This window comes from Elephantulus edwardii, unplaced genomic scaffold (assembly GCF_000299155.1).
Source record: "Elephantulus edwardii isolate Elephantulus edwardi_28Jun2011 unplaced genomic scaffold, EleEdw1.0 scaffold00040, whole genome shotgun sequence".
In the NCBI taxonomy this organism is placed as follows: Eukaryota; Metazoa; Chordata; class Mammalia; order Macroscelidea; family Macroscelididae; genus Elephantulus; species Elephantulus edwardii.
Genome location: NW_006399790.1, coordinates 11,701,536 through 11,727,283, shown reverse-complemented (window position 1 = coordinate 11,727,283; position 25,748 = coordinate 11,701,536). Strand labels below are relative to the sequence as shown.

Sequence of the window (25,748 nt, the reverse complement as noted above, 5' to 3'; positions counted from 1 at the left end):
TCATCTCACCCCAGTAATAATAGCAAAATTTAAAAGCACAGCAAGCAACAAATGCTGGCGAGGTTGTGGAGAAATTGGAACCCTTATTCACTGTTGGTAGGAGTGTAAAATGGTGTAACCACAATGAAAGGCTGTATGGCACTTTCTCAAAAAGTTGCAAATGGAGATACCATTTGACCCAGCAATTCCACTACTGGAAATTTACCCTAAAGAAACCATAACTGCCACCCAGGCAAATATATGCACACCCATGTTTATTGCAGCTTTGTTCACAATAGGAAAGAGATGGAAACAACCCAAGTGCCCATCAACAAATGAATGGATAGTGAAGCTCTGGTATATTCACACAATGGAATACTATGCAGCATTGAAAAACAAGGAACTCAGGCAATATTGTTAAAAATGGATGACGCTGCAGGACATTATGCTGAGTGAAATATCTCAATTACAAAAGGACAAATATTACATAGGGCCACTGTTGTAAAATTGGACATCAGTGTTGAGGGAAGACAGAAAAGGAGGGAATGAATGATGATTACTACATTGAAACAGATGAGGGAGAGAACTGTTTAAAAGGGACATATGTATTCTTGTCATTACAGAAGTCTAGAGTGAAGGCAGCATAGTGGAGTGGACTTGAGGGGGAGGGACTGCATAACAATGAAAGATTTTTTCTTTTCAGGGGGAAGAGTGAATGGGTAGAGTGGGTGGGTAGGCAGAAAAGTGCAACAATGGATGACTGGAAACCCTAAGTCTCTGTAAACTTTTATTAAAATTAATTTAAAAAAAACAAAAAAATTCAGACAGACTAAGAATAAGGGTTGACCATCCACTTCCAAAATAACAGGCCTTCAAAAACCCTAAGTACAACAGAGCACACTGAGACTAGCACTTAGGCTAGCAGACATGGCAATTGAGACTGAGATCTCAGATATGAAAACACAAAGGAGGAGGAACAGCTATAAGCCGGTACTAGTGATTGGAACGTGAAATGTGAGAAGCATGAATGTGGGAAAATTGGAGGTTGTCAAGAAAGAAATGGAATGCATAAATATTGACATACTAAGTATTAATTGGCAAAGTGAGATGGCATGGCATGGGACATTTTGAATCCGATTATCGTATGATCTATTATGCCGGGGATGAAAAGGTGAGGAAAAAATGGGGTTGCTTTTCATAATTAAAAAAATCATTTCTAGACCCATCACGAAATACAATGTGGTGACTGACAGGATAATATCCATATGTATACAAGGAAGTCCAGTAAATACCACTGTCATTCAAATATATGCACTGACAACTAGAGCCAAAGAGGAGGAAATAGAAGATTTCTACCACATTTTGCAGTCAGAAATTGATCAAACATGCAATAAAGATGCATTGATAATAATGGATGACTGAAATGCAAAAGTTGGGAATGGGGAAGAAGGATCAGTAACTGGAACACATGGACTTGGTGACAGAAATGAGGCTGGAGATATAATGATAGAATTCTGCACATTCAATGATTTATTCATTGCAAATACCTTTTATAAGAAACACAAACACAGGCTATACACATGAATTTCACCCGACAGTATGCATAGGAATAAAATAAATTACATCTGTGCAATAACAACACAGTAGAGCCTTTAATTTACATTTCTTTAAATTTATCCTTTTTCAGGCAGTTTCATTCTCAAAATTTCTGGTCTATATCTGTGCATGTCTTCTTTGGACATTTTGAGACTACATGTCTTCACGCTGCTACTGTTTTTTTATTATTATTAATTTTAATGAAAGTTTACAGAGACTTAGAGTTTCCAGTCATTCATTGTTGTAAAGCTGCTACTGCTTTTTAACATCAGACATTCTCAGGGATTCATCTTTAAATTCTCCAAAGTAATCATTAACAAAAGTTGTAAATGCTGATTCAGAGATAATACAACACAATCTCAGCAAAGAGAGCTTAAGAACTGGATGCAAACCAGAGGTCAGGCATAATAAAATTCTTTCGAATGTATTTTAAATCTTGTTAAATATTCCTCCTTTTAATTAAAAAACCAATTAATTCTTTAGAAAAATAAATTAACAGTAAAGCCTTCAAAAAGAAGAATCGGTACAAGGTGTAACCTTTTCAGAGAAGGAAAACACAAATATATCCCACTAAAAATGATGAGGCTGAATCCTGTCACACTTGCTCAACTCCGAAAAGCAAGGCAGCCAGTCTTGTTGAGTTCTAGCACTCATAAATCCCACTGAATAAATGGCTAATTTTGTTGACCTTTTTAATATTCATATCTTTTAAATAATCACAAATAAAAGCTTTGCTTTACTTTTTCCTCTAGCTGTTTCTTAGAATTTTTATCCACCTTCAAGTTTTTTTATATTTCCTTTGTTCCATTTTCCATTTTGTCATGAGACAAAGTCATTCATGTGTTTAACTCATTTTTATCAATCGTTTCATCTTTTCTAGTTAAATATGTTAATATTTCACATGCAATAACTAAGGATGATAGAAAAAGAACTGATGATCTACAGGAGATAAGACTGGCAGAGGATAGGTCAGATTTCAGAGCTAATGTACATAAGGTGTACATGAGTAACAAGCAACTCAATGGCACATAATAACAAAAATATAATGATTCATCTTTCTTATTGCCAGTGATTTTGAACATTTCTTCATGTGCCTGTTTGCCATTTGAATATCTTCCTCTGTGAAAATTCTTTCCACGTCTTTTGCCTATTTTGTAATTGGGTTATCAGTCTTTTCCCTGTGGAGGCCTGTAAACTTTCATTATAAGACTCTTGTCTGAGATGGTATTACCAGATGTTTGTTCCAAGTCTGTAGTTTTTATTGTCACCCTGTTTGAAAAAGTTTTGGACACATGGAATTAATCTTTAGATTGTGCATTTCTGGTAGTATTCAGCAGTCTTTACACCTCGGACTAGAGCTTCTAAGCTTGATCCCTGTTTGTCTCTAATGAACGATATGGTTTTGGGCTTCCCTACCAGGTCTCGGATCCACCTTGAGTTGATTTTTGTGTATGGCATGAGATGTGGATCCTGTTTAACCTTCCCCAGGATGAACCTGTTTGTTTTCCTAGCAGCCCATGCTACACTCAATACTCTTCTCCAGCACCATGCTCAAAGGCATCAATTCTTCTATCCTCCCTGGTCATTGTCCAATTATCTGATGCCTAACAAGTGATTGCAAAGACCATGACCTGTATCAGATGCACCTTAGTCTCCAGAGAGACACCATTGTTCTTCAGTACTTTGGAGAGGTCCCTAACAGCAGACTTTCCCATCGCAATATGTCTGCAATTCCTGAATGCTGGTGCCAAGAGTGTTGACTGTGAAGCCAAGCAAACTAAAGCTTTGAACAATCTCAATCTCTTCACCATCCATCCTGATGCTGCCAATTGGTCCAGCGGTGAGAATCTTTGTCTTCTTGACATTGAGCCTCAATCCATATTGAAGGCTACAGTTCTTGACCCTCTGCAGCAAGCGCTTCAGGTCCTCCTCAGTTTCAGCAAGCAGGGTTATGTCATCTGCGTAACACAGACTGTTGATAGATCTTCCACCAATCCTGACCCCACATTTCTCCTCCCAGATAATCTGTTTTGCATACAGGTTGAAAAGGTATGGGGACAGGACATATCCCTGGCGTATACCCTTCCCAATTTTGAATCATGCAGTGTTTCCTTGCTCTGTTTTGATGACTGCCCCTTGGTCCAATTATAGGTTCCGCATTAGAACGATCAAGTGTTCTGGGATTCCCATTCTTCTCAGAGTCAGCCACAGTTTGTTATGATCGACACAATCAAAACATCACTACAAGAAAAACTAAGTGACCTAGAGAAATGGAAGAATATTTCTTGCTCATGGATAGGGAGACATAATATTGTGAAAATGACAACACTACCAAAGGCAATTTATACTTTTAATCCAATCCCAATAAAAATACCAATCCTATTCTGCAAGGAGATGGAAAATGCAATCTCCAGTTTCATTTGGAATGGAAAGAGGCCCCAAATAAGCAAAGAACTCCTTAAGAAGAGAAACAATGTAGGAGCATTTCACACCCTGATATCAAATCCTATTACACTGCCTTGGCAGTCAAGGCAGCTTGGTTCTGGTACAACGACAGACATATAGATCAGTGGAATAGAATTGAGAATCCAGAAATCAGCCCATCTACCTATGGTCAACTGATTTATGACAAGGAGATGAAATCAGTCAAGTGGGGAAATAACAACCTTTTAAACAAATGGTGTTGGCCAAATTGGAAAACTATCTGCAGAAAACTCAAGAAAGATCCACACCTCACTCCATACAAAAAACCCAACTAAAAGTGGATCATGGACCTAGGACTAAAATCCAGGACTATAAATTTTCTTAGAGAAAAGCTTCTTAGAATTCTAGAAGTCCTAATCCACAACATGAACAGTCTTCCAAGCATCCTGAAAAATCTACAACCAGGGAAGGATAAAATAGATGAATGGAACCTTCTAAGAATTAAATCCCTATGCACATCCAAAAACTTCTCCAAGAGGGTAGAAAGGGAAGCCACAGACTGGAAAAAAATATCTGTCAGATAAGGGACTTGTGTCTAGAATTTAAAAAATACTTGAATACCACAACAAGATAAAGGCAAACAACCCAACTGAAAATGGGTACAGGATATGAATAAACACTTTACCAAAGAAGACATTCAGATGACAAACACACACATGAAGAAATGTTAAAAATCCCTAGGTCTAATAGAGATGCAAATCAAAACAACTATGAGATATCATCTTATCCCAGTAAGAATAACAAAATTTAACAGAACAGCACACAACAAATGCTGGTGAGGTTGTGGAGAAACTGGAACCCTTATTCACTGTTGATGGGACTTTAAAATTGTGCAACCACTATGGAAGCCTGTGTGGCATTTTCTCAAAAAGTTGCAAAGTACCATTTGACCCAGCAATTCCAGTACTATACCCCCCCAAAATCATAACTGCCACCTAAACAGATATATGCACACCCATGTTGACTGTAGTTTTGTTCACAGTAGCAAAGAGTTGGAAACAACCTAAGTGCCCATCAACAAATGAACGGATAGAGAAACTATGGTATATTCACACAATGGAATATTATGCTGCATTGAAAAGCAAAGAACTCATGAAATATTATGCAAAATTGGTTGCCCTGGAGGTCATTATGCTGAGTGAAACACCTAAGTCACAAAAGGACAAATACTGCATAGTACCATTGTTGTAAAATGGGAATAACATCAGGGCTCAGGGGAGACTGAGAAAGATGGGATACATTATGTATACTGCTTTGAAACAGATGAGGGGAAAACACTGTTTAAAAAGAATATATGATTAGGCATTATTGTCATGACAAGAGTCCAGAGTTTGAGGGATTGTTTAAGAATGAAAGAATTTTTCTTACACTTTTCAAAGAGAAGAATGAACTCGGGGGGAGGGGTTGGTAGTGAGAAAAGTGCAACAATAAATGAATGGAAATCCAAAGTCTCTGTAAATTTTCATGAAAATTAAAAATAAATGGGGGGGGAAGTGCAGAAACCATTATGTGTACTCATTAAGGGATTACCATAGTCAAACTGTCTCTAGCATGGACTAGCTCTTCACTAGAAATCACTTTTTTCCAAATGGTTAAAATCCATATTTGTATGACACACAAATTCGTTAAGCATTCCCTATATTTAGACAGTAAGTTTGGCACAGGGTAGAGCAGGGTGTAGGGCTGTTGTACATAGGGTCACTGTGAATCACAGGCAAGTCGAAGGCATATAGCAACAGTGCTAAAGATCACATTGTATTGATTTAGAAATCTAAGAGTTCTGTGTTTTATTCTCTTACTGGACTTCGCCATGAATTCTATAGTGTTTCTTTTGCTGTAACCAATAACTCTAAAGCCACTGGTCCACTATCTTATATAAATGGCCCAAGTCATAGGGTTCATTGCACAGTATCAAAATATTCTTCTGCTCTGGGCCCAAGAACACTGATTGTCTTTTGTGTCTGCTATTCCCTATGCTGGTAGGAACAAGCAGTAAGTCCAATGTACAAAACACATTACTTCTAAACTCTGAAGACAGGGCTCTGGTAGGGAGTTGTGCTGCTAATACAAAGGATACAATTCATTTGTGACTCAAATCTCCTCCATTGAGATTTCTAGCCTCAAAAACCCAATGAAAGGCAGGAATGAATTGATTTCTATGGCAGTGAGTAAACGAGTGAGTAGTGAGAATCTGAAATTATCTTAGATTTATGAGTTTTCCCACTGCAAAGTCTAATATCATTATTTAATTTGAATAGGATGCACAGGATCCAGAGAATGTGCTGGATCAAGACAGTAGGCATGAAGTCCAGGAACCAGCATTGACTGCACATTTTAGGAGACATTCTCAACTCAGAACACAACTCATGAAATCCATGAAATAGACAGGAATATAACCACTTAACAATTCACCACCAGGATTACACATTATTCTGGTATCAACAAACATTAACAAAAGTCAGAAAGGGCAAAACACTTTATTGAATACGGCTTGAGGGATTGTCTCACTGGACCCTGCGCTCCGAGGTTTCCAAGTGTGCCCTCTAATGTCCAGGGGGTTCTAAAAGCACCTCCGGCGCATTATTGATGGACCAAACTCCTTGAATTCATTAGAGGTGACCCAACTTTGATTGAATGTGTTTAGAGAGGCCATGATAGATGCACCAGTCCATCCGGAGTAACTTCTGTAAGGAGAAGCCGTGATCTTGATGCGGGTCCCTTTGGGAGCCAACTCTTCCAGGTCTTTCAAAAGGCGTTCTTCTAGCCCTGGGAACATAGTGCTGCCCCCAACCAGCACTATATCTGCGTAAAACCTTGTCTGGATATCAGTGTAACACTTCAAGATGCTGTTGGCCACCATTTTCGAGAGTCCAGGGCTGTGGATGCCCAAAAGGTCAGGTGCAAAGAGGACCTCAGGCACTTGGTACAGCTGGTCCTCCACCTTGATCACAGTTCCATCTGGCAATTGACATTCTTTCTGGACTTGCTCAGTCTCAACACTCAGCTCCTTTTCTGGCTCAAAGGCCACATAGCACAGCTTCTCTTTGATATTAGTCACCACACGTCTGTTAAGTATGCAGGGGTTGGTATGCCCACTGGCTAGTAGGAGCCGTATGAGGTATTCTGTGAGGTCTCTTCCTGCCAATTGGAGCTTATTGATGGCATGGGGCAGGGAGTAACCCTCGAAAACTGGGACTGTGCAAGTTATCCCATCCCCACTTTCCACCACCAGTCCTGTGATGCACGCAGAGGCATAGAGTGCTACTACTGAGTGGTTGACCAGCTGGAAGGCAGGAACCCTCAAGGTCTCAAACACCACTTCTGCCATCTTCTCACGAGTCTCTTTTGAGTTAAACGCAGGATCAGTCATGACCAGGGGCTGTTCACTGGGTTTCACACCCAGCCTGCACTCAAAAAGGTAATGCCACAGCTTTTCCATATCATCCCAACCCATGACTAGTCCACGTTCAATGGGGTAGTGCAAGTGTAGGGTCTCATACTTGTATAGGGCTTCTTCCCCCACAAAGTAGTTCTTCTTATTTTCTCTTGAGGAAGACAAATCTAATTTGGGATGCCCCACAACTGAACTGATAATGTGACGGGGTGACATTTCTCCAGAAAAACCTGCTTTGCAGACACCTGACCCGTTATCTAAAATCACAGCATTAGAGTGTAATATGCATGGACTAAACATGTCTACTGAATTCTCTTCTGAGTTTCCCCCAAAGAATAGTACACTCTTTAGTCACTTTGCGGCACAAAAGTAAGCTCACATTCCAGAGGCTTCCAGTGCGCAGGTTGTTCTCTAGGTAGAGCTAGCAGGGTGTTCCATGTCCCTCATCCCATGAATCTGTTCTCCTTTCCAGCCCAGAGCCTACTGTGATCTGTTGAGTGATTACTGTCCCCTAGGTAACAGTGTAACCAGGCAACAATTATATGCCGTAAACATCACAGGGGCCTTAAAGGGACAGGACTCTGGCACAATAGTATCCCACCTTCTTGGTTTGACAGGGAGCTAAAGCCAGCAAGTCATATTCCTATGTGTGGTTTTCCTAAAAGGTGCCTAGACTCAGAAGTAAGAGCAGCAACCCACCTATGGATTGGTCCCACAGAGCTATCTTTGTGAGGTGCAGTTGCTATTTGGAGATGATAAAAATGCACTTCCCTTTGCCAAAAGTTGGCACTACATAACAGACACACAGCCAAGCCAAACTTCCCGTGCAGGAAACCCAGTTCCAGCAGACTTTAATTTCTATCTTCCTTATTCATCTCTCTATTTGTTATTATTTTGTTATTGGATGGTTACATAGACATGTAACTCCCATATCATACCATTTAAACAGGTAAATTAAAAGCAAACCTCTCTAGTATGTTTATGAATACGTTCCATCAGTTGTGGTTATGCACCTTCCAGTGGGAACTGAACATAGCTCTCGGCAGTTTTCAGAGGCAGTAAAGCACATGGTAGCAGGCATCAAAAAAATCAAAATACATGTTGTGTTGGGAAAATCTGCTATTAAGGACCTCTCCAATGTGCCTTTAGTAAGGGTTTCAGTTTAAAGAAGAAAATGTACCTGATCCAAGTGATAGTATTTTCAACTACTTCCTATTTATCTAATACTTGGACAATGAATAAGGATGACAGAAGATAATTTAAGCCTTTGATTAGTGGTGTTGGAGAAGAGTGCTACATAATCTATGGAATTGCAAAAGAACAAACAGATGTGTCTGGGGGAAAGTACTTCCAGAGTGCTTCTCGGAGGCAAAGATTTACAGAAGAAAGGTTACTGAGGAGTCTTCCTACAATCTTGATTCCACATTCTTCTTCATAGAGTCCAGCTTCACAAATAATTTGCTCAGCATACAGAATGAATAAATATGAAGAAAGGTTACAGTCCTGACATACATCTTTCCTAATTTAAACCATGTAGTGCTGCTGTGCTCCGTTCACACAACAGCCTCTTTGGTTTTCTGTAAGTTTATCATGATCACAATTAAATATTTTGAAACTCCCATTCTTCTCAATGTCAACCATAATATGTTATGATCCACACAGTCCAATTCCTTTGCACAGTCAATAAATCACAAATGGATATTTTCTTGGCATTCTTTGTTTTTCGCCAGGATCCATCTGGCTTTTCTACATCCAGTTTGAACTTTTGGAAATTCTATGTGTGTACTGTTCTATCAGGTTTTTTAATGATCTTCAGCAGTATTTTACTTGTATGTGATAGTATGTCTTCTTGATCTACTGGGCCTTTAATCACTATATAGTGCCATTCCTTATCTTTTATGATGGTTTCCATCCTGAAGTCTATTTTAACAGATTAGTATTGCCACTCCTGCTTTTTTTGCCATTCTTTCTTTTCTGCTATATTGTCTCTCCAGTATGTTGAAAAATTCTGCCATTTCGGTTTTCATATTCTAGACTGCATTTTTGTGCATTTCTGGTTTTTTGTTTTGTTTTTTCTTGTTTATTTGTTTTGTTTTGTTTTTTAATGACTGTGTTGGTTTTACCCTTTCTGTCTTGTGAAGACTTCTAAAATTATTTTATCTCATTATTCATGGCAGGACTTGATCCAGGGGCTGCGTGGTTGAAGAGTCAAGGGAGATAACAGTGCCTCTTCCATTTGTTTTAGCTTCTCCATGCTCTATTTTAATTTTCAGGGTCTCTTCTGACATTTTTTTTGGTTTTTCCTTCCTTCTTTCTCTTTTTAATGATCTTTTGCTCTATTCATAGATAATATCTGTGATGTCATCTCACCAGTCATCTGGTCTTCGATCGTTTGTGTCCACTGCTTCAAATATTAAGATAATTTTTAAATTCAGGTCAATAGGCTGTTTGGGTTTTTTTCTTGTTGTAGAATAATCTATATAAATTTTAGACATAAGTCCCTTATCAGTTGTGTTGTTGTCTAATATTTTTTAGCAGTCTGTGGGTTTCCTTTTTACCCTGTTGGACAAGGGTTTTGATGTGCATAGGGATTTGATTTTTTTGAAGTCTCCTTTTATCTATTTTAACCTATCCTGGTTGTAGGATTTTATTTATGCTTAGAAGTGTGTTCATGCTGTAGATGAAGGCTTCCAGTGTTGCTCCTAGTTTTTCTCTGATGAATTTTACAGTCTTTGGTTTTACTCCTAGTTCACTGATCCACCTTTAGTTGGCTTTTGTGCATGATGATGTGAAATGTGGGTCTTGCTTCATTTTTCTGCAGATGGATTATTTGTTAAAGGGTCTATGGTTTTGCCACATAACCAATGTTGTGTCCTTGTAAAAAAATCAGTTAAGCATAGGTAGATGATGGTGATTTCTGGGTTCTTCTTTCTTTTCCATCTATCTGTGTGTCCGTTGCTGTACCAGTACCATGCTGTCTTGATTACTATGACTGTGTATTAGGATTGAGATCAGGGAGTGTGATGCCTCCTGCTTTATTTCTCTTTTTTCAGTAGTGCTTTGCTTATTTGGATCTGTTTTTATTTCAAATGAAAATGGGAGAGCACCTAATGAAATTGGTAACTGTATTGCAATTGTTTTCAATTTTTACATTTTCCGGATAGAATTATAATTTTCACAATATTGAGTCTTCATATATATTCTTCTATTCCTGTAAGTTTCTTTTTGTTCCTTGCAGAAATGTTTTTTAAACTTTTCTTTGTATAGGTCTTTTGTGTCCCCAGTTAGATTTGTTCCTAAGTTTTTAATCTTGCAATTTGTAATCGTAATTGGTATTGTTTTTCTTAGCTCCCTTTCTATGCTCTGTTACTGTAAAGAAATCTAACTGATTTTTATATCCTCCTACTTTGCTGAGTGGCCGATTAACTCTAATAGTTTTCTTGATGAATCTTTAGGGTTTTCTAAGTATACTATCATATAATCTGCATAGAGCCAAAATTTTATCTCCTCTTTGCCAATTTGTATATCTTTTCTTTCTTTTTCTTGCTTTATCACTCTTCCAAAGGTTCCCAAAACAATACTGAATAGAAGTGGTGAAAGTGGCCATCCTTGTTCCTGTTCTCAGGGAAATCAATCTCTCTCTATTGATAATGTTGTTTCATCTTGGTTTAGTATATATACTGTTCCCTACGTTGAGGGAATTCCCCTCTATGTTAATTTTATTGAGTGTTTCAATCAGAAAGTTTGTTAAGATAGTGACAAAGTCCTTTTCTGTATCAGTTCTTGTTCTTTGCTTTCTAAATATGATAAATTACATTAATTGTTTTTATTTCATTGAACCACGCTTGTGTAACTATTCAGAATTTCATTTGGTCATGATGCATTATTTTTTTTTAATATACTGTTGGATTCTATTGGCCAGGATATGGGTGAGTATTTTGTGTCTATGTTTGTGAGAGATATTCATCTAGAGTTTTCTATTTTTGTGGTGTCATAATTTGACTTTGGTATCAGGGACACGTTTACATCATAAAATGAGTCTGGGAGTATTATTTTCTGTTTTCTGAAATACTTTCGGTAGAATTAGTGGCAGCTCTTCTCTGGATATTTGATAATATTTACTAGTAAAGCCTGGTCCTGGGCTTTTTTTGTTGTTATTATTGTTTTGGGGAGACTTTTTTTATGACCTGTTCAATTTCTTAATTTGAAATGGGTCTTTCCACATGTTCTACTTCAGGCTTTGCCAGTTTGGGTGAATGGTGATAGGCAAAAGTTATGAATAACCACTTCACCAAAGACAAAATTCAGATGGTCAACAAACAGAAGAAATGTCCAAAATCCCTATCTTTCAGAGAGATAAAATAAAAATTACAATGACATATCACTGAACCCCCCAGCAACAATAGCAAAGTTCAAGAGGAAAGCAAACCACAAATGTTGATGAGGATGTAGAGAGACTGGAAGTCTTATCCCATGCTATTGGGAATGTAAATTAATACAACCACTATGGAAGGCAATCTGACACTTTCTCAAAAGTTGGAAATAAAAATACAATTTTACCCAGCTATCATACTAATGGGAATAAACCTTAAAAAAGGCAGAGTTTTGATACAAACAGATATATACAAACCCATGTTTCTTGCAGCATTATTCACAATAGCAAAGAGGTGGAAATAGGCCCAGTGCCTGTCACTAACAACAACAACAACAATAAAAAACCCCAAACCGAAAACTGTGCTATATCCACACAATCAAATATTACACAATTTTTTTGGGGGGGGATAGGACCTATAAAACACCACACAACATAAGTGGATCTGAAATACACTACTCTGAGTTAAATAACTCAATCACAAAATAAAATTATTCTTAAGACAACTGTTATCAAATAGGATTGGCACAAGGTAATGGGGGTAGTGGGAAGGGAACAGGAAAAGGGTGGATAGATAATGAACACTGCACTGGAACTAAGGAAAGAAAGGGCTGTCAGGAAAAAATGTATCATTAGGCATTATATGAATGACAACAATCTGAAACAAGAAGTGCATTACCAAGTAAATTGCAGGAGAGGGAGGAAAGTGTGGATCAATGAACAAATGAAAACCCAACTGATTCGTAACCTTCTGTTAAAACTACAATTTAAAAAAGCACACAAAAAATTACATGGGAAAATTTCTAGAGCACATTTTGCTACCTCTGGACTTGTCTTCATTTTCTTCAACCTCAATCTGAACTTTCACATGAGTAATTGCTGATTTGTTCTAGTCAACACCTGCCCTGCTTTTGACTGCTAATATCTCCAATGATTCTTTTTGATGCTTCCTGGATCACTCAATATTCTGTCCATGGCATCTTTAAGTATTGCCACTTTAGGCTTGGATTTGTGTTTCAGTTGCTTTGTTGTTGGTGGTGGTGGTGTGTTATGTGCCATCGAGTCACCTGCAACTCATAGTGACAGGAGCCCTAAACCCTGCTCTGTCCTGTGCCAATCTCACTGCCTCATTACTCCAGTCACTGAATCAATCCACCTCATAGAGGGTCTTCCTCTCCTGCGCTGTGCCTCCACCCTCCCAAGCATGATGCCTTTCCCAAGGACTGGTTCCTCCTTTAAACATGTCCAAAGTATGTCAGATGAAGTTTCATAATCCTTGACTCCAAGGAGCAGCCTGAGGCTTAACCCTCTCCAGGACAAACCTGTTTGTTCTCTTAGCAGTCCATGGTATATTCAATACTCTTTTCCAGTACCACAGCTCAAAGGCATCAAATTATCCTTCTATCCTCCCTAGTCATTGTCCAGCTCTCTTACACAGAGCACATGATTGCAAAGACCATGGACTATATCAGGCACACTTTAGTCTCTAGAGTGACACCATTGTTCTTCAGTACTTTGGAAAGGTCTCTAATCACAGACTTCCCATCGCAAAACGTCTTTTAATTTCCTAGCTGCTGGTGCCAAAAGTGTTGATTGTGAAGCCAAGCAAACTAAACCTGTGAACAATATCAATCTCTTCACCACCCATCCTGATGCTGCCAATTGGCCCTGAGGTGAGAATCTTTGTCTTCTTGATATTGAGGCTCAATCAATATTGAAGGCTGAAGTCCTTGAACTTCTGTAGCAAGCGCTTCAGGTTCTCCTCAGCTTCAGCAAGCTGGGTTGTGTCATCTGCATAACGCAGTTGTTGATGATTCTTCCTCCAATCCTGATGCCACCCTTCTCCTCATACAGCCCAGCCTTCAGAATAATCTATTCTGCATATAGGTTGAAAAGGTATAGTGATAGGACACATCCCTGGCATAAACCCTTCCCGATTTTGAACCAGTCTGCTGACTGCCTCCTGGTCCAAGTATCAGTTGCTTTAGCTTAAGAAATTCCAAGAGAGTTCATCACTTTTATTTTCTCTCTCTAGCTCTTTTCATGTTTCTTTAAATTATTTTGCTTTATTTTCTCAAACTGCCTTTTGAAATCTGTTCAGCTCCTTAACTTCCTGAAATCTTCTTTTTGCTTTGGCTTCTCAACGCAATATTCAGGGTCTCTTCCAATATCTATCTCATTTTTCTTCCTCTTAATAATGAACTTTTGCATTTTCTTGGATATCATCCTGCAGTTCATCTGGGGTCCATTCATTACTGTTGAAGGCCTCAAACCTGTTCTTGAGATGATTGTTAAATTCAAGTTGAATAGACTCAAGGTAATATTTTTATTTGGGGACTTGTTTTAATTTTATTTAGCTTCAGTTTGAATTTGTACATGAGTAGTTGGTGGTCTGTTCCATAATCAGCACTTGGTATAGTTCTCTCAGCTACTATGGAGCTCCTTCAATGATTACCCCACCCCACCCCTCACGCGCGCATGCACACACACACACACACACACACACACACACAGAGCGAGAGAGAGAGAGAGAGAGAGAGAGATATGTAATCAACAGGCAATCTGATGCCTATTTATTCCATCAGGTGAGGTCCATGTGTACAGTCGTTTTGGTTTTTTTTTTTTATAAAAGCTATTTCTAGTGAATAAACCATTGACTATGAAATTGAGAAATAGAGCACACTTAGAGTAGACTAAGATACATAGCAGCTGAAGCTGAGCCCTCAAATTTTAAACACAAAGAAGGAGGAATGGTTGTAAGCAAAAACTAATGGTTAGTACATGGAATGTGAGAAACATGAATGCAGGAAAATTGGACATCGTGAAAAAAGAAATGGAATATATATTGACATATTAGTTACTGGCAAAATAAGATGGATTGGTGATAGCAATAAGATAAGAGAAGGAAATAAGAGCTATGCAAATTGGCAAAGAGATGGTAAAATTATCTCCCTATGCAGATGATATGATAGTATACTTAGAAAACCCTAAAGACTCAGCAAGAAAACTAGTAGACAGAGTTGACCAATTCAGCAAAGTGGCAGGATGCAAGATCAGCATACAAAAATCAGTTGGATTTCTCTGTAATGACAAAGAGAATACAGAACTGGAGCTAAGAAAAATAATACCCATCACAATAGCTAATCACAAGATTAAGTGCCTGGGAGTAAATCTAACTAGAAACACAAAGGACATATTCAAAGAAAATTACAAAGCATTACAAAAAAAAAAAACAAACCATCAAAAAGAGACCTGAAGTAATGGAAGAATATACCTTGCTCATGGATAGGAAGACTCAATAGTGTGAAAATGACAATACTACCAAAGGCAATTTACACATTCAGTGCAATCCCAATACAAATGCCAATTCCGTTCTTCAACGAGATGGAAAAGGCAATCTCCAATTGTATTTGGAATGGAAAGAGGCCCAGCACTGCAGCTCATCTGGTGTCCATTTAAAAAAAAAATTGCTTGGCAAAGCACTCTTAAAAAGAGAAACATGGTAGGAGGCATCTCAATCCCTGATTTCAAATCCCACTACACAGTCATGGTGTTTCAGACAGTGTGGTACTGGTGCAATGACACACACATAGATCAACGGAATAGAATTGAGAATCCAGAAATCAGACCATCTACCTATGGTCAACTGAATTTTGACAAGGATGTAAAATTAGTTAAGTGGGGAAACAACAGCCTTTTAAACAAATGGTAATGGTAAAATTGGAAAACTATCTGTAGAAAACTCAAGCAAGATCCACACCTCACACCATACACAAAAACTAACTCAAAGTGGATCAAGGACATAGGACTTAAAGCCAAGGACCACAAATGTCTTTGGAGAAAAGTTTGGGAGAACTCTAGAAGTCCTAATCACAACATGAATAGTCTTGCAAGCATCTTGAAAAATCTACAACCAGGGGAGGATAAAATAGATGAATGGGACCTTCTTAGAATCAAATACACATCCAAAAACTTCTCCAACAGGGTAAAAAGGGAAGCTATAAACTGGGAAAAAATATTTAGTAATGACATATCAGATAAGTGACTTATATCTAGAATTTATAGACTACTTGAGCACCACAACAAGATAAAACTAAACAACCCAATAGAAAAATGGGCACAGGATATGGACACACACTTCATCAAAGAAGACATTCAGATGGCCAACAAACACATGAAGAAATGTTCAATATCCCTAGCTCTAAGAGAGATGCAGATCAAAACAACTATGATTTACCATCTCACCCATGTAAGAATAGCATAATTTAACAGAAAGCAAACATCAAATGCTGGCAAGGTTGCAGAGAAACTGGAACCTTTTTCACTGTTTGCGGGGATGTAAAATGGTGCAATCACTATGGAAGGTACTTTCTCAAAAAGTTGCAAATAGAAATATCTTTTGACCCAGCAGTTCCACTACTGGGAATATACCCTAAAGAAACCAGAACTGCCACTTAAGTAGATATATTCACACTGATGTTTACTGTTGCTTTGTTCACAATAACAAAGAGTTGGAAACAACCCCAAGTGTCCACCAACAAACAAATGGATAGAGAAGCTATGGTGGTTGTTGTTGTTGTTGTTGTTATGTGCCGTCGAGTCGCCTGCGACTCATAGCGACCCTATGTACAACAGCCCTAAACTCCGCTCTGTCCTGTGCCAATCGCACTGTCTCTGACACTCCCATCCCAATTATCCCAGTCACTGAATCAATCCACCTCATAGAGGGCCTTCCTCTCCTGCGCCGTCCCTCCACCCTCCCAAGCATGATGTCCCTCTCCAAGGACCGGTCTCTCCTCACTACATGTCCAAAGTAAGTTAGACGGAGCCTCAGAATCCTTGCCTCCAAGGAGCCACCCGGTTTAACCCTCTCCAGGACAAATCTATTTGTTTTCCTAGCAGTCCATGGTATTCTCAATACTCTTCTCCAGCACCACAGCTCAAAGGCATCAATTCTCCTTCTATCCTCCTTGGTCATTGTCCAACTCTCTGATGCATAACAGGTGATTGCGAAGACCATGGCCTGTATCAGATGCACCTTAGTCTCCAGAGAGACACCACTGCTCTTCAGCACTTTGGAGAGGTTCCTAACAGCAGCCTTTCCCATGGTAATGCGCCTTTTAATTTCCTGGCTGCTGGTGCCAAGACTGTTGACTATGGAGCCAAGCAAACTAAAGCTGTGTACAATCTCAATCTCTTCACCATCCATCCTGATGCTGCCGATTGGTCCAGTGGTGAGAATGTTTGTCTTCTTGACATTGAGCCTCAATCCATATTGTAGGCTGCAGTCCTTGACACTCTGCAGCAGGCACTTCAGGTCCTCAGTTTCAGCAAGCAGGGTTGTGTCATCTGCATAACGCAGATTGTTGATAAATCGTCCACCAATCCTGACCCCACATTTCTCCTCATAGAGCCCAGCCTCCCGGATAATCTGTTCTGCATATAGGTTGAAAAGGTATGGAGATAGGATGCATCCCTGGCGTACGCCCTTCCCAATTTTGAACCATGCAGTGTTCCCTTGCTCTGTTCTGATGACTGCCTCCTGGTCCAAGTATAAGTTTCACATTAGAACGATCAAGCTATGGTATATTCAGTTAATGGAATACTATGCAGCACTGAAAAACAAGGAACTCATAAAAGATTATGCAAAATGGGTGACTCTGGAGGATCTTCTTCTGAGTGAAATACCTCAGTTGCAAAAGGACAAATACTGCATAATGCCTTGCTGTAAAGTGGGACTGACATGGGGGTTGCGGAAAACTAACAAAAGAGGGCATAAATAATGTATACTGCATTGAAACAGATGAGGGAAAGAAGTGTTTGGAAGGAATATATGATTAGTTATTATTTGCATGACAATAGTCCAGAATATAATGTACACAGCAAAGTGTGCTGGGACAGGGGATTATGTAATAATGAAAGAACTTTTTTAAAGAGAAAAGTGAACTGGGGTGGTATTAGGGAGGAAAATGTGCAACAATGAATGAATGAATGAAATCCAAATTCTCTAGAAACTGTCACTAAGGTCTCAATAAAAAAATTGAAAAAATAAGAAACACACACAAAAAGAATAAATTGCAGTTTTCAACTTTAAAAGAATTACTTTTATAGTAATAGCCAGCATTTAAAAAATATTATATATGTTTAAATGGATAAATTGTTGATGTTGTTGTTGTCAGGTGCCATCAAGTTTAGTACAACTCATAGCAATACTATTAACAAAAGATCTGAACCTGTTCATGCCCTGTCCCGTCCTCATATATATGTGGATAAATATATGTATAGGCTAATATGTACACCAACAATTTTATTTAAATAATGTGCAAAAGAGATCGGGGGGAAGAAAAAAATGGAATTCATATTGAAATACTGGACTGGCACGGAACATTTTGAATCAGAGGATCACATGATCTACTACATCACAGATGAAAAGGTAAAAGAAATGGGGTCACTTTCATGGTCAAAAAGGCCTTTTCTAGATTCATCTTGAAATACAATATTGTGAGCAACAGGGTGATATTCCTACACATACAGGGAAGATTTGTCAATGCCATTCTCCTTCAAATTCATGCACCAACAACCAAAGCCAAAAAGAAGGAAACAGATGACTTATACCAAATTTTATAGTCAGAAATCTATCAAATATGCAACCAAGATGTATTAATAATAAGGGTGACTGGTATGAGAAAGTTGCAAATGAGGAAAAGGATCAGTAATCGGAAAAAAAATGGATAGGTGACAGAAATGAGGCTGGAAATAGAATGATTGAATTCTGTACAAGTAAAGATTTATTCATTGCAAATATCTTTTGCTGCTGTTGTTGTATACCACAGAGTAGGAACCAACATATAGCTGACCCTTTGGTGGGTTTTCAGAGGCTGTTAATCACATGGGAGGAGATTGTCCTTCTTTCCTTCTATAGAGCAGCTGGTGGACTAGAACTGCATGCCTTCTGGATTATAACACAGCTTATTGCCACAAAGCCTCCATAAGGAACATAAACATAGGCTATACACATAGATTCCACCTGATGATATGCACAAGAATCAGATCGATTCCATCTGTGGACAAAACTGTTATAGAAATTCAATATTAGCAGTAAAAACTAGGCCAGGTGATGACTGTAGAACAATCAACTGCTCATATGCAAATTCAAATTAAAGCGACAAATGAACAAATCATATCCAAAGGAATCAAAATTTGATCTTGAGTTAATCCCTGCTGAATTTAAAAACCAACTCAGGAACAGGTTTTAGTCCTTGAGCACTAATGAACGAAGACCGGATGATCTATGGGAAGATGTCAAGAATATCATCCATGAAGAATGCAAAATGTCATTGCAAAGGTGGAGGAGAAGGAATGACCAAAACAGATGTCAGAAGAGACTCTGAATATTGCGCTTGTGTGCCAAGAAGCCAAAGCAAAGGGAAGAAATCAAGAAGTTAAAGAGTTGAATAGAAGATTTCAAAGGGCAGAATGGGAAGACAAAGCAAAATGAAATGTGCAAGGAGCTTGAGACAAAAAATCAAAGGGGCTGAACTCACTCAGCATTTATTTAAACTGAAGGAACTAAAGAACAAATTGAGGTCACAAGTTCTAATACTTAAGGATTCTATGGGCAGAATCTTGAATGATCCAGTAAGCATTGAAAGAAGATGAAGGAGTATACAGTCACTGTACCCTCACCCCAAAAGAATGGCTGACACAGAAGAACTTCATGAAATAACATATATCAAGAGGCAATGGTAATGAATTAGGAAGTGCAAGCTGCCCTGAGGACTTGGGGGAAAAAATAAGACTCCAGGAATTAAGGGAATACAAATTAACATATTTCAACAGATACTGCCCTGGACATGCTCACTAGGTTGTGTCTAGAGGGCAATTATCTGGCCAACTGAATGGAAGAGGTCCATATTTATCCCCATTTCAAGAAAAGGTAACCCGACAGAGTGTGGAAATTATCAAACAATATCACTAATACCATACACAACCAAAATCCTGCTGAAGATTATACAAAAACAAGTGGAACAGTACACTGACAGAAAAATACCAGAAATACAAATTGGGTTTAAGAAGATGTTGTTGCATTAGAGACATTTTCACCAATGTTAAATGGATCTTGACTGAAAGCAGAGAGTACCAGAGACATGTCTATCTGTGTTTCATTGACTATGCAAAGGCATTTGACTGTGTGGATCACAACAAATTGTGGCTAACCTTGAGGATAATGGAAATCCCAAGAACACTTGATTTGCTTATGAAAAACCTATATTTTAGACTAGGAAGTAGTTCTCAGCAGAGAGGAGGGAAACAGTTCATGGTTCAAATTCAGGAAAGAAGTGTATTGGGGACGCATCCTGTCTCCATAACTTTTCAATCTAGATGCAGAACAGATCACTTGGGAAGCTAGGCTTTATGAGGAGGAAAGCGGCATCAGAATTGGAGGAAGACTCAGCAACCACCTACGTTATGCAGATAATACAGCCTTATTTGCTGAAACTGAGGAGGATCTGAAATGCTTGCTACCAAAGGTCAAGGACTGTAGTTTTTAATCTAGATTGAAGCTCAACATCAAGAAAAATATTCTCACCACCAGACCAAATAGAAGCACCATGATAGATGGAAAAGAGATTGAGGTTGTTAACAGCTTCAGCTTGCTCAGCTCCACAGTCAAAACTCTTGGCACCAGCAGCCAGGAAATCAAAAGATGAATTACACTGGGAAAACTCTGCTCTCAGAGATCTCTCCAGAGTATTGAGAAGCAATGATATCATTCTAGAGACTAAAGTGTGACTGCTCCAGGCCATGGTCTTCAAAATCACTTGTCATGCTTCAGAGAGCTGGACAATTACTAAGGATGACAGAAGAAGACTAGATGCCTTTGAGTTGTTTGTCTGCAGAAAAGTCTTGAACATAAGAGTCTTGAACATACCATGGACCATCAAGAAAACAAGTATGTCGGTCTTGGAGAGTATGAAACAAAATTTTTCCTTGGAGGCTAGGATTTTTAACCTCCATTTCACATAATTTGGGAACCTAGTCAGGAGGGACCAGTCCTTGGAGAAGGACATCATGCTAAGATGAGTGGAGAGACAGTACAGGAGAGGAAGACCCTAGATGAAATAGATTGATAGAGTAACTGGGGCAATGAGGGTAGATGTGTCAGAGTCAGTGAGACTGGCTCAGGACAATGAAGCCTTCAGAGCCTTCACAGGGTAACAATGAGTCACAGGATACTCGATAGCACATAACAAGAACAGCAAGCCATTTAGTACAAAATTCATTTTATCTGCAGCCTCATTTCTGACACAAAGTATATTTTCCAAATATACTTCTTCCTTTTTTTCTTGTTCTCAACTTTTGCATTCTAGTTGCCAATTATTATTCATGAATCTTGGTTACCTGCAAAGTTGGTAGAAATCTTCTATTTCCTCCTCTTTGGTTCTAGTTGTTGGTACATATTTTTGAATGACAGGATTGCCTCATATGCATATGGATACTATTCTGTCACTCAGAACACTGTATTTCAGGATGGATCTAGAAATGGTCTTTGGACTTTGAAGCGACCACATTTGTCATTATTTTCTTTCCTGACATTGTAGAACATACGCTAGACTGATTAAAAAAGTTGCCCATGCCAAACTATGTCAGCTTGCCCCCAAAGCTGTTGTTACATGCCATCGAGTTCCCTGCAACTTATAGTGACCCAGTGTACAACTCTGAACTGTCCTGAGTCAGTCTCACTGTCTCTGACACACCTACACCCATTACCCTAGTTATTGTGTCAATCTATCTCATCGGGGGTCTTCATCTCTTGCGCTGTCCCTCCACCCTTCTGAGCATTATGTTCTCCAAGGATTGGTCCTTCCTGGACACGTGCCCAAAATATGTAAGATGGAACTTCAAAATCCTTGCCTGCAGGGAGCAAGCTGGTTTCACCCTTTGTAGGATAAAGTTGTTTCTCTACGGTATGTATGTTCAAAAGCATAGATTCAATACCTCCTCCAGCACCACAATTTAAAGGAATCAATTGTTCTATCATCTGTGGTCACTGTCCAACTCTCTAATACATAGCAGGTAACTGGGAAGACCATAACCTGTGTAACTCAGTCTTCAGACTGACATCGCTGCTCTTCACTTTTGAAAAGTCCCTGATAGCAGAGCAATTCCTCTTTTGATTACTTGACTGCTGATGTTGATTGTAGAGTCAAGCAAACTGAAATTGTTAACAACCTCAATCTCTTCTCCATCTATCATGATGCTGTCAAGTGGCCCAGTTGTGAGAATCTTTGTCTTCATGATGCTGAGTTTCAATCCACATTGAAGACTGCAGTCCTTGACCTTCTGCAGCAATTGTTTCAAGTTCTCCTGAGTTTCTGCAAGCAGGGTTTTGTCTTCTGCATCACGCAGGTTGTTGAAGAGCCTTCCTCCAAGCTTGATGCCACATTACTCCTCATAAAGTCCAGCCTCTTGAATAATCTGTTCCCCATATATATATATTGAAAAGGTATGGAGACAGGACGCATCCCTGACACACTCCTCTCCTAAACCATGCAGTGTTTTCCTTGCTCTGTGCTTCATGGTCCAAGTAAGAGGGAGCTCTGGTGGCCTAGTGGCAAGAAGCTGCACTGTAATCCTGAAGGCAGATCATTTTCCAGTCCACTAGCTGCTCCATGGGAGAAGGATGCGCAATTTCCTCCCATGCAATTAACTGCCTCTGAAAACTTGCTTGAAAACAGTGCTTCATGGTTCAAGTATAGGTTTCACATAAGCACAATCAAGTGTTCGGAGATTCCCATTCTTCTCAGAGTTAGCCACAATTTGTTGTGATCCCCACAGTCAAATACTTTTGCATAAGTAATGAAACACAAATAGACATTTCTCTGGTACTCTTTGCCTTCAGCCAAGATCCAACCTAATGCTGGCGATGATGTTTCTAGCACCACAGCCGCTTCTAAACCCAACCTTTATCTTTGGTAGTTATCTGTTTTCAGAGGATGTAAATCACATGGGAAGAGATTGCCCATCTTTCTCCTGCAGAGCAGCTACAGATTTTGAAATGCTGACCGACCGTTGGTTATATGTATGTGTGTAGACTGCTGATTTTGTTACAGCTGTCAAGTCGGAACAGACTGATAACTGACCCAAAAGTAAGTTTTCAGGTGCTATAAGTTGCACAAAAGTAGACTGTCCATTTCTCTCCTACAAGGCAACAGGTAGATTCTAATCACCTGCCTTTGGTAGGCAGTACAACTCCATGCCCACTAGGGCCACCAGATCATCATACACATACACTCACACATATACACACTCAATTATAAAATGGAAATGTAATTCCATTTTTAATTGAATTAAAATTTCAATTTCCATTCCACTAGTAAGTAGCATGGAAGGAGGGTGCCCATAGTTTTCCTTTATAGCTTCTAGGAGATTAGACTCAACAGAGAGATGTAGTCTCTGAGTTAGCATTGTAACTTCCCGCGGCCTATACCTACAGCACCATAGCCCATTAACAATACAGTAACATCAAAAAACACAATGCCGTTGAGTTAAAGTCACTCATAGCTGACTCTCCAGTGGGTTTGAAGAGGCCATAAATCACCTAGGAGCAGCTAGTAGATTTGAACCACCTCCTTTTGGCAGTACGATTCCTTAACCACTAGGTTATCTGAGCTCCCTAATGACAGTGGATTGATAGAAAATGGAATAAAAGATGGGGGGGAAGTTCCTCTTTGTTTGAAACAATGGTAGCATATGTTCCAACACTGTATCAACAACCAAGCTATCAAAGAGACTTAATATAAGAGTCAACATGACAAATAGTTAACGCACTAGGAACAAATGAATATTTTTCAGATTATTGTATACTTCTTTCAAGATTTCAAACTTCATCTGGATCAACAATTTTGTCTTTCATTCTGATAAGGTTTATCTTTTTAGTGTAAACTCATTGTAAATATACCTCTGAAAGAGCATTTTCAATATTTTCCTGTCAGTGCACTTGCGCGCTCTCTCTCTCTCTCTTTCTCACTGCCATCAAGTTGAGTATGACTCATAACTGGCCCTTCGTCAGGTCTCTAAGAATAGAAATCATATGGAAAGTCTGCCCATATTTCTCTCAAAGGGAATTAAACTATCAAAGAAACGTGCCCTTTAGGTTAGCAACTCAACTCTCTACCAACTATGCCACCAGAAATCATGTCTTTATACATAAATAACTGAAATTTGTTTTCCTCTTACTTATTCTAGTCAGAATTCCCAAATAAGAATTGGATGCTGAGGGCTCAATTTTCACACACGTGTGTGCATTCATACGTGAGTATATTGCTGTCGTTGTTATGTGCCGTCAAGTTTCCTGTGACCCATAGCAACCCTGTGTACAGTAGCTCTGAACCCTGCCCTGTTCTGAGCCAGTCTCACTGACTCTAGCACACCTACCACTACTGCCCTAGTTACTGTATCAATCTATCTCATCGGGGGTCTTCCTCCCCTGCTCTGTCCCTGTATGCTTCCAAGTATGATGCCCTTCTCCAAGGATAGGTCTTTCCTGTCCACATGCCCAAATGATGTGAGATGGAACTTCAAAATCCTAGTCCTCCAAGGAGACACTTGATTTTATCCCCTCCAAGACAGGCCTATTTGTTTTCTTCACAGTCCATGGTATGTTCAAGATTTTTCTCCAGCCAAACTACTAGAAGGCATCAATTCTTCTGTCATCCTTGGTAATTTTCCAACTCTCTGATACATAGCAAGTAATTGTGAAGACCATGGCCTGGATTAAGTGCACCTTAGTCTCTAGACTGACATCATTGCATTTCAGTACTCTGAAGGGGGCCCTGACAGCAGATTTTTCCAATGCAATTCGTCTTTTGATTTCCTGACTACTGGTGCCAAGAGTGTTGACTGTGGACCTGAGCAAGCTGAAATTGTTAACAACCTCAATCTCTTTGCTATTTGAGTATATTCGTACAATGCATTCTTAAATTAAAAGAATTAAAGGATGTATTTGGTGAATCATGTAATATCACAGAGTCTCATTATCAAATAACTACATTCTTCACAGTACATACCTGAATAAATAAAAGATAATGAATATATTTTATATCATTACTTAAAATTTACAGAAATAATATATTTTTATGGATTATAATATACAAAGGAGCTTTGGTGTCTTCGTAGTAAGTGGTTGTGTAGTCAAGCCAATGGCAGGTGGTTTGAATCCATCAGCTTCTCCATGGGAGAAAGAGAGAAAAACTCCTGTGTAATTTATAACCTCTGAAAACCAACTGGAGTGACAGTAATGAGTTGATGGTCTAGCTGGAACTAGCTGCGCTACGATTCCAAAGGCGTACGGTTCGAATCCAACAGCTGCTCCGTGGGATAAAGATAGGTAATCTCCTTCTATGTGATTAACTCCCTCTGAAAACCCACCAGAGGATCAGCTATGGGTTGGTTCTGAATTAATTGTATACAAGAACAGTGATTGAGTAGCAATTAATGCTTATGTGAAAATTAAGGTTTTGATCTATTACTTGCCATGAATGCATGGTGTCATCTACATTTTACTTAACACTGATGGAACTATAAATGATTAAATATTTCATTCTTGAAATGCCCAGCAAGATTATAACTTGGCAGATGGCAACCCAGGCTTTGTACAACAAATACAGAAGAAAACAAATACAATACATGTGATTGATAATCCTGGAATACTTAGCTGTGGAGGATGTAATAATTAAAATACTGACACAAAATGATAATATAAAAAAATGAAGAGAAATGGAATGTTGAGTTATGAATGGACCTGACATATCAACAAAAACCAAACCCAATGTAGAATTGACTCTAATGCATGAGAAACCACTACTGATTTTTTTCCCCCCAAGACTATAACTTTTTACTAGAAATAACCATCTATCTTGA

The 25,748-nt window shown here is 38.9% G+C and overlaps 1 protein-coding gene across 1 annotated transcript; it reads right to left on the bottom strand.

Moving 5' to 3' along the window:
- Positions 1-6,619: 6,619 nt before the first annotated feature.
- Positions 6,620-7,753, bottom strand: LOC102865085 (actin-related protein T1-like). The gene has a single exon (XM_006885052.1). The coding sequence runs from the start codon at positions 7,751-7,753 to the stop codon at positions 6,620-6,622; it is 1,134 nt and encodes a 377-aa protein (XP_006885114.1).
- Positions 7,754-25,748: the final 17,995 nt, after the last annotated feature.